Source organism: Podarcis tiliguerta (genome assembly GCF_965153285.1).
Source record: "Podarcis tiliguerta genome assembly, chromosome: 2".
Lineage (NCBI taxonomy): Eukaryota > Metazoa > Chordata > Lepidosauria > Squamata > Lacertidae > Podarcis > Podarcis tiliguerta.
In genome coordinates, this window is record NC_139535.1 from 107,302,547 (window position 1) to 107,312,074 (window position 9,528).

The 9,528-nt window shown below is 48.8% G+C and overlaps 1 protein-coding gene across 2 annotated transcripts in view; it reads right to left on the reverse strand.

Annotated features, from left to right (window-relative positions):
• AQP6 (aquaporin 6) overlaps positions 1-9,182 on the reverse strand; it is a 254,615-nt gene extending 245,433 nt beyond the window's left edge. Inside the window, exons 1-4 of one of the 2 annotated variants that reach the window (XR_014508078.1) lie at positions 8,656-9,182; positions 7,293-7,451; positions 4,877-4,957; positions 2,725-3,808 (exon numbers count right to left, since the gene is read on the reverse strand). Coding sequence is in view for 1 of the 2 variants with exons in the window: in XM_083428012.1 (XP_083284138.1) it covers positions 3,608-3,808; positions 4,877-4,957; positions 7,293-7,451; positions 8,656-9,015 (801 nt within the window). In the remaining variant the exon portion in view is untranslated. Of the gene's footprint in view, positions 1-1,199; positions 3,809-4,876; positions 4,958-7,292; positions 7,452-8,655 lie in introns of those variants that run through there. The other variant, XM_083428012.1, reaches the window with a different exon arrangement.
• Positions 9,183-9,528: the final 346 nt, after the last annotated feature.

Sequence of the window (9,528 nt, forward strand, 5' to 3'; positions counted from 1 at the left end):
TTTATGTGTATCAGGAAACGGCTGTAAGCAAACAGATGGAAATAAGGTGGCCAACATAACATGGAGGGTTTGCCAGCATCTTGCAGGGATATCTGGGTGCACAGAAGTTGGGGAGGAACTGCATTTCTGTGTGCTGTGTTTGGAGGGAAACATCATCCCCAACCTTGGAGGTCTCTATCAGCAGAGTCTGGATCACCTGCCTGCGGACTGTCTTGCCAGAGTGATGCATGCTCTAGTTATCTCCCGCTTGGACTACTGCAATGCGCCCTACTTGGGGCTACACCAGTGTGGTGCAGTGGTTGAGAGCGGTAGTCTTGTAATCTGGGGAACCGGGTTCGCGTCTCCGCTCCTCCACATGCAGCTGCTGGGTGACCTTGGGCCAGTCACTCTTCTCTGAAGTCTCTCAGCTCCAATCACCTCACAGAGTGTTTGTTGTCGGGGAGGAAGGAAAAAGGGAATGTTAGCCGCTTTGAGACTCCTTCAGGTAGTGATAAAGCGGGATATTAAATCCAAACTCTTCTTCTTCTTCTTACTGCCATGCGCTCTACATGGGGCTACCTTTGAAGGTGACCCAGAAACTGTAATTAATCCAGAATGCAGCAGCTAGACTGGTGACTGGGAGTGGCCGCCGGGACCACATAACACCGGTTCTGAGAGATCTGCATTGGCACCCAGTACGTTTCTGAGCACAATTCAAAATGTTGGTACTGACCTTTAAAGCCCTAAACAGCCTCGGCCCAGTATACCTGAAGGAGCATCTCCACCCCCATCGTTCAGCCCAGACACTGAGATCCAGCGCCGAGGGCCTTCTGGCAGTTCCCTCATTGCGAGAAGTGAAGTTACAGGGAACCAGACAGAGGGCCTTCTCGGTAGTGGTGCCCGCCCTGTGGAACGCCCTCCCTTCAGATGTGAAGGAAATAAGCAACTATCTTCTTTTTAAAAGACACCTGAAGGCAGCGCTGTTTAGGGAAGTTTTTAATATTTAATGCTGTATTGTTTTTAACACTTGATTGGAAGCCGCCCAGAGTGGCTGGGGAAACTCAGCCAGATGGGCGGGGTCTAAATAATAAATTATTATTACTGTATTATTATTATTCTGGAGGGACAATGGACAAATACAGCACTAATTACAGCACTTTTATTTCCTCACTGGGTGGAAGGCAGAATGACAAATCCTATATTCCTATAAAGATCAGCAGGCCGGTTCTCTGGAAGTCTGCAGCAGACAGACATCCTGTTTGTTTTGTTTTTATTCCCCAGCAAACACCCTCAAGTTAATCTACCCCCCCCTTTTTTTTTACATTGATTCTAGTGAGAACTGGCTAGCCCTTTTGAGTGCAGGGTTTATAAGGTGGTTGATCTAGCTTCTAAATAAAGTTCTGATTGGCCACAGAGACCATCAGAGACTGAGCATAACACACCAACAAAACAATAGTCTACTTCTGTAAAGAACCCTTTTTGTATTACTTCTCAGATTTCCTATAAAAATGAGAGGCTTCACTCTCAGGTTTCGATCTCCTGAAATCAACTAACCAGGATTCTGAAGAGGTACTCAGTCAGACCATACTTTCTGTGAGAAACTCTGTGCGTGCTCTGAAACCCACCTGTTATGTCTTCAGTGGTCTGTGTTTGCCTGAGCTTGAGTCTGGACTAAGGATTCTGAGCCCTGTGTTCTGATTCGATACATGATATTCAATCACAGAACAATTCAGGATTTGGGCCTCTGCCATTGGCCCTTAAACTCTTGAGTTATGATTCGCAGCTTGGAAGTTTAGCCAGCCAATCATGTTGGGAGTGGGAGTGGCCCAGGCCTTCAGAAATGTATATAAGCAGTTGCTTTGCCCCTGTTGCCCAGTTCTGTTAGTTAAATAAAGGTCCTTGCTATTATCACTGTGTCTTGCCTCGTGGGAATTGCCTTTGCTTAAGTATATAACATGCAACTAGCTAATTTAGACTGAGTTTTTTAAATTTCATATTAAGTCTCTTTGTGTGATACGGTGATTTAATTCTCCCCTCCTTTCCGCAAATATTTGGCTTCACTGGCCTATATAATGCACAGCAAAAGATGCAGAAGAACCTCATTCGATCATTGACCTTCTCCCATGCCAGCAGTAAAGGTCTCAGACTAGGAAATCACTCCATTTGCTGCTGCGATAAGGTCATGGCATCCCGTAAAGAGACGCTCCTTCTGGAAGTACTTTGGAAATGTAGGGTTGTACCCAGCTAAGTTTTTCCCAGGGTAGGCCCACTGAAATTAGTAAACCTTAGTTAGTCATGGCCATTAATTTAAATGGATCTCTGCTGAGCATGAATAGCAATGCATACATGGAGTCATGAAGAGCACAACAGGTGCGAAGGACTACCAATGATGGAAATAAATGTCCATAGCTAAGAACATCCCTGATGCTTCTTTGACAGTAAGCTAAGGAAAGAGACTGGTGCGCTCAGTAGAATGTATGAGTTTGCACCGTGTACAACCTGTGCTGCTTTATATGGTGGGTGACTGCATGGGTAGAGGTAAAAGATAAAGGTAAAGGACCCCTGGACGGTTAAGTCCAGTCAAAGGCGACACTGGGGTTGCGGAGCACATCTCGTTTTCAGGCCAAAGGGAGCCGGCGTTTGTCCACAGACAGCTTTCCGGGTCATGTGGCCAGCTTAGCTAAACTGCTTCTGGCACAATGGAACACCATGACGGAAGCCAGAGTGCATGGAAACGTTGTTTACCTTCCCACTGCAGCGGTGCCTATTTATCTACTTGCACTGGCATGCTTTCAAACTGCTAGGTTGGCAGGAGCTGGGACAGAGCAACGGGAGCTCACCCCGTCGTGGGGATTCGAACCGCCGACCTCCTGATCGGCAAGCCCAAGAGGCTCAGATGTTTAGACCACAGCGCCACCCTCGTCAACTGAGGCCCCATCAGAAGTCGCATCCCCTCCAAGGTGTCTCCGATGCAAATAGGGTTGTCCTAAGGGAAAGTGGGACATTCTGGGATCAAATCAGAAACCAGGATAGCTTCTGTAAATCTGGGACACTTGCAAAGTCTGCGATTCGAGACCCTACTGCTCACAATCTACTACAGGCTTCTTCAACCTCGGCCCTCCAGATGTTTTGAGACAACAATTCCCATCATCCCTGACCACTGGTCCTGCTAGCTAGGGATCATGGGAGTTGAAGGCCAAAAACATCTGGAGGGCCGAGGTTGAGGAAGCCTGGTCTAGTTGGTTTTGCACAGATGACGGCAGACTCAAACCTCGAGAGCACCATCATTGCTACCTTAGCTGGCAGCATTCACAGTCCCTGGGTGCCGCAAGCGATGGGCCTCTGAACTGGCTTCCTCTCTGCCCTTCCACTGCATTGCATACGCATGTTAACACAGTGCCTCCTGCTGGCCATATGACACCACAGATCCATTCCTATTGTCTAGCATTCCTCTTGCTAAAAAGAGTCGTTGCAAAAGTGGCACCGTGCATATGCAATCTGACCAGATTTGAGAGAAAAGGCACTTGGAGCCCTCTCGTGGCCAGAGAGAGAAGAGTGGTTTCTCACTTAGTCCTTCCTAAAAACAGGAGGAGCCGTCGACGTTCTTCCATGGCATGCTCCCAGGAGTCTAGAGTCTATGTACAAGGCTGGGCATGGGCAGAGATACAGAGTCTGTCGGCTGTTCTTTCTCCTTCTCCGAAGGTTCTGCATCGTAGCTGCCCCTGAGAATAGCCAGTCGTTCCGCAACGGTCTTTGGGTCGTGGTGAAGGACGAAGGAATAAAGCACAAAGGCCAGGATTGCACCAGCCAATGGCCCCACCCAGAATATCTGCAGGGACAAAGAGAAGAAACAGATTGTGCTGATGGGAGGCTAGAGGAGGCTGCAGTTCATTTATCCAAAACTTCACTTGTTCCCACTTCATAGGGGTAGAAAAGAATAATAATGAAAGGAAGGGGCCCTGATCCAGGGAAATTAGGCCACATTCATCCCATACATTTAACTGTTTTTGCAGAGGAATTTTTTGAAATCAACCCTCAAGTACAGCCAAAGGCAGTACAGTGGTACCCCGCAAGACGAATGCCTCGGAAGACAAAAAACTCGCTAGATGAAAGGGTTTTTCGTTTTCTGAGGTGCTTCGCAAGACGGATTTTCCTAAGGGCTTGCTTCGCTAGACGAAGCAGCCCTGCCTCTCCTGTCATGGCGACGGTCACTGCACGCACGCACGCACGCACGCACGCACGCTTCCCCGCTCCTCCGGCTCCCTCCCACCTTCCGGCCGACCTTCCGACCTTCTGGCTGCCTCGCGCCACTGCCCACCCCCCTCACGTGCTCCCCTCAGGAGCCGTTGCCGCCAGCAGCCAGCGTTGCAGCCGGAGTCGCGCTCCTGAGCCCCGCCGCCCTCCAGCAGCCGTGTCGCGCGGTGTCCACAAGGCGCGGGTGAGTCCAAGGACCGGCTGCGGCAGCTGCCCTGCTTCTCCCCACCCCTCCCCGCCGTGGTGCTTCGCAAGACGAAAAAACTCGCTCTACGAAAAAACTCGCAGAACGAATTAATTTCATCTTGCGAGGCACCACTGTACTGTATATACAATCTTGCGAAAGTGAAAGCACCTCTGTATTTTGGAATTGTTAAATTTTGCAAATAGGGTGCCGGAGTGTCAAATGACTAGGTGGACAATAATCATACCATGGATAAAATTTCCTTATTGTGGCCAGATTATTCTGTCGCTCAATATCATATGGGCTCTCCTATATAGGTTCTGTGAGGAGAATCGGGGCCTCTTTTAGGCCTTGGGCCATCCCAGGTGGTGGCTGAATCTCCACCCCATGGACACAATCCCTGCTCCCTTCTGGCTTCAAGGTAACAGGGGCAAAAGGGTCAGAAAGGAGGCGACTTACCCATTGCTTTGTAAAATTCCCGACTACAACTGAACGGCCAAAGGATTTGGCTGGATTCATGGAACAGGTGGTGTAGTAATGCTAGGAAGGAGAAATGGGAAGAGATGTGTCTGGACAAGCATATTTTGCAGGGTTCATCCCCCCCCCTTCTCTGAATCTCCATTAACTGAAGGGCATCAGATGCACCACTTTCGAGCTGCAATAATTTTGGAGAAAACAAACATGCCAAGAGCTCAGGGATGGAGATCCTGCAGCCCTCCAGATATTGGTGAACTGCAGTGCCCATCACTCCTTGCCACTGGCCATGCTGGCTGAGGCTGATGGGAGCTGGAGTCTTATAGGTTCCCCATCCCTGCTATAGCAGGTCCCCGGATCCAGATTTCTACAAGTCACCTACAGTCAGGGCTCATCCACAATTACATTTTGCCATATGCTTTCTAGGCACAGGTGTGTGCTTCTTTTTGTGTTGTCGTCGTCCCCCCCCCCCCCCGCGCTTTCCCCCATGAAAATCCATTCTTTAATGCTAAATCGGAGCAAACAGCAGTTCAGGTTCCCCGCGGATTACCATTTGTTCCAATTCAGAGATAAAGAGTAGGTGTTCACAGGGAAAACGCTGGACACAACACTTTAAAGCTTGGACCTGTGCCTAGGAATGTGGCAGAATAGGAAGTCGGGATGAGCCCTTACTCATTAGGACTGGCGTCATCAGAAGCAGTGCCGGATTTACGTACAAGCTAAACAAGCTGTAGCTTAGGGCCCCACTTTCTTGGGGCCCCCCAAAAATGTAAAGGGAAAAAATCCTGGATGTACATTTCCAAAATATAAGATAAAAAGCAAATAAAATAAAACCTACAAGCAGCAACAGTGTTTTGTGTTGTGTAGGGTCCTGTGATGTAAGTAATGGGCTCCGCTTGCTAGCCTGCTCCTTAAAATATCACTGGTTTGCTGTTTTCTATATACAGTCATACCTCATGTTACTTCTGGGTTTTGCCGCTCGCGCATGCGCAGATGCGCAAAATGATGTCACGTGCATGCGCAGAAGCGGTGAATCGCAACCCGCACGTGCGCAGACGCGGGTTGCGTTCTTTGCAGGTTGCGAACGGGCCTCCGGAACGGATCCCATTTGCAACAAGAGGTACCACTGTACAGGGTGCCTACATTCTGTATGGACTGGTTGCATGGCAACCTGTGCAAATGGCTTTAGATACCTGTTAGGTCCATAAATTACCATATAGCATATATTCAACACAAAAACCAGTGACAATTTGTTGTTGACGAAGGACAGCTGGACATATAAAGGGCCCCATTCCCTTCAGTAGCTTAGGGCCTCATCAAAACTAAATCCGGCCCTGATCAGTAGACCCCTCTGTAGGTTCCCTACCTCGTGACTGACTTCTGAGAATGGAGTAGGTTAGGCTACTGGCAGAATTGCTGCTGTGCCTCCCTTCTCTTGTAATCAATGGGCTCACATTAGTTCTGCACATGTCTGGAAGATCCACACGCTGCAATCTGTGGTGTTCTCTGCACTCTTTGGGTAAGGTGCTCTCTAGGATCTCACCTATTAGAGAGTTAACCCATATCTAGATTATGTCTATAAGTTCTCAGTCGGGGAGGCCCATAATACTAATAATCATAGGATTTGGGGGCTCATTCTTACTGCCACTCAGGGCGCCATGGGGTGGGTGTGAAGATGCCTTGGGCCTGCCTGCTGCCACTATTCCCCCAATAAAACGAAACAACAAAACAAAATTGCCATTTACCACTGCCTCTGTGTACAATTTATAAACCAATCCCTCCAGTAAACCTGGGCGGTTTGTCAGAAAATTAACACGTTTCCTATTTAAACTTGGGTGGTGCTGTGGGTTAAACCACAGAACCTAGGACTTGTCGATCAGAAGGTTGGCGGTTCGAATCCCCGCGACGGGGTGAGCTCCCGTTGCTCGGTCCCTGCTCCTGCCAACCTAGCAGTTTGAAAGCACATCGAAGTGCAAGTAGATAAATAGGTACTGCTCCAGTGGGAAGATAAACGCTGTTTCCATGCGTTGTTCTGGTTCGCCAGAAGTGGCTTAGTCCTGCTGGCCACATGACCCAGAAGCTGTACGCCGGCTCCCTCGGCCAATAAAGCGAGATGAGCGCCGCAACCCCAGAGTCAGCCACGACTGGACCTAATGGTCAGGGGTCCCTTTACCTTTACCTAACACCTTGCTTCTAAAGAGCATTCAGCTCTTTAATGAGCACCTAGTTAAACATAACTTTCCCTTCTGATTTTTATTTTGCATTGGACAGGAGTACTCTGTGTAATTTGAGCATCTCCTTCCAGCATTCTACAGATTAGTTGATCATCAGCAAGAGCTACTTCTTCCTTTGCTCATCAGATCCCCTGTAGTTTTTAAACTGCCCCAGGTCCTCCACTTACCCCAATTAAGTGTCCCAGGGCAGCGGAGACACCGATCATGATAGCTGGAGAACCTTTGTTTCGGCTGCTATCGGTGGACACAAGATAGCTTAGAACCAGCTGCAATGTCAAAATGAGCTCGATGGACACAGCTTGTCCGGATGAGACGTTGACCCTCACCTGGGGAGGAGGAAGAGGAAATAGTGAAACAGCTTTCGTGGGACCACGGTTGTAATGGTTCTAGGGGTTGCTCGTGCGTAAGCCGGTGCAAACACCTGGCTGGATTGCCTGAGTGAACCTTTTCTGTCCGGACAGCCACTCACCCGTGGCTGTCTCAATTGCTGGCAGAATCTGTCAGTGGGCATTTCTTAAACTTCTTCCAGCAAAGAAGGTCTTTGACACCTAGTCTTCTCCTACTCTCTCTGCGCGAAAGCCTTCTGCGCAAGGAGGGCGTAGGCAGCGGAGGACCTCTACTCTCCCCGCTGGTCCCCGGCAAGGAGTCATGGGACCGCCTCGCTGCTTCCCCCACCTGCCCCCCTTCTCCACTGGTGCTACGCTGATTCTCTTCCCCAGAAGATGGGCTGCCTCTCCCAATCCCGGGACGCTCTCCGGAATCCCTCTGGATTTTGCTCTCTCCCTCCGGCACTGATGGCAGTTCCCTGACAACAGTATACCATCACCAAAGCTGCCAATCTCTTATTTCTTCTGGCAATCTTAATTCCATAAAACTATCAACAACCTCAGATATGCAGATGAGACACCATTGATGGCAGAAAGTGAGGAGGAATTAAAGAACCTTTTAATGAGGGTTTCATGAGGGTGAAAGAGGAGAGTGCAAAATATGGTTTGAAGCTCAACATCAAAAAAACGAAGATCATGGCCACTGGTCCCATCACCTCCTGGCAAATAGAAGGGGAAGAAATGGAGGCAGTGAGAGATTTTACTTTCTTGGGCTCCATGATCACTGCAGATGGTGACAGCAGCCACGAAATTAAAAGACGCCTGCCTCTTGGGAGAAAAGCGATGACAAACCTAGACAGCATCTTAAAAAGCAGAGACATCACCTTGCTGACAAAGATCCGTATAGTTAAAGCTATGGTTTTCCCAGTAGTGATGTATGGAAGTGAGAGCTGGACCATAAATACACACATCTGTATATTAAGGTATGGTGATGTAACTATATTCTTTCTTTCTTTTCCTTCCTTCCTTTTCTCACCTTTCTTCTCTTTTTATGAATGACATTCTTCTAATGAAATATTATTTTTTTAAAAAAGGAACAGAAACATCCCAGGTACAGACTGGCTGTTTTAGACAGGCCTTGCCTCATCCTCGTCTTTCCCGACGACGGCAAACATTCAGAAGACAGAAACGGAGACAGACGTACCGTACTGGTGCCTAAACTTCCTCGGATGTCCTCAGGAGTCACCTCGTAAAGGACAGCTGCTCCGACAATGCCTCCGACCATCTGGGCAAGTATATAGCAGGCTGCCCTCGCCAACGACATGCGAGAGCCAAGCAGGAAGGCCAAGGTCACGGCTGGGTTGAGGTGGGATCCGCTGGCATGCCAGGCGATCTGGACAGCGGTGGCTGCGGCCAAGTTGAAGGTGATGGCAGTCTGCAGGACAGAGGGCTTCTCTGGCCAATTCAGCTCCGAGCCCAGGCCGAAGAAGACAAAGATGGCTGTGGCCAGGATTTCTGCAAAGACAGCCCGGTAAAAAGCCACCATCCGCAGCTCCCTCCACATCCTGAAAAGTGGTTGGAAGACAGCTCTGTGTGTGGATTCTGCCTCGCCTCTTGATTCCTTTCCTGATGCTCAAGCACTAAGAAAACAAGCATACTGGGCTGGACCAGGAAACTTCAGGTTTATATCACAGCAGCCTTTATTTTCCCACCTCTCTGTATGGCACCGCCCACATTCCTGAAGGGATGGAGATAATGGGAAATTTGTGGGCTGCTGGCTCCTCCTTTAGAAACATGGTGAGAGGCAAAACAACACATATAATAATCATTCTGTACTCAAACTTTTAGGGTGGCAGTGCCTACTTGGAAACTCCCTGCCTATTGACAGCCAGTAGGCACCTTCTGAACTCGGCACCTCTTTAAAATCCTTCCGTTCAGGCAAAAGCCAATCCAGACGTGCTAAAAAGTTCACATGGGTTTTAATTTCGTTTCAGCTGACTATCAATTTCAGTTCCGCTTCTAATGTTTTAAACACCCTGTCTTCAGCTGCCGCTTATTGATAATTTAAATGATTCAT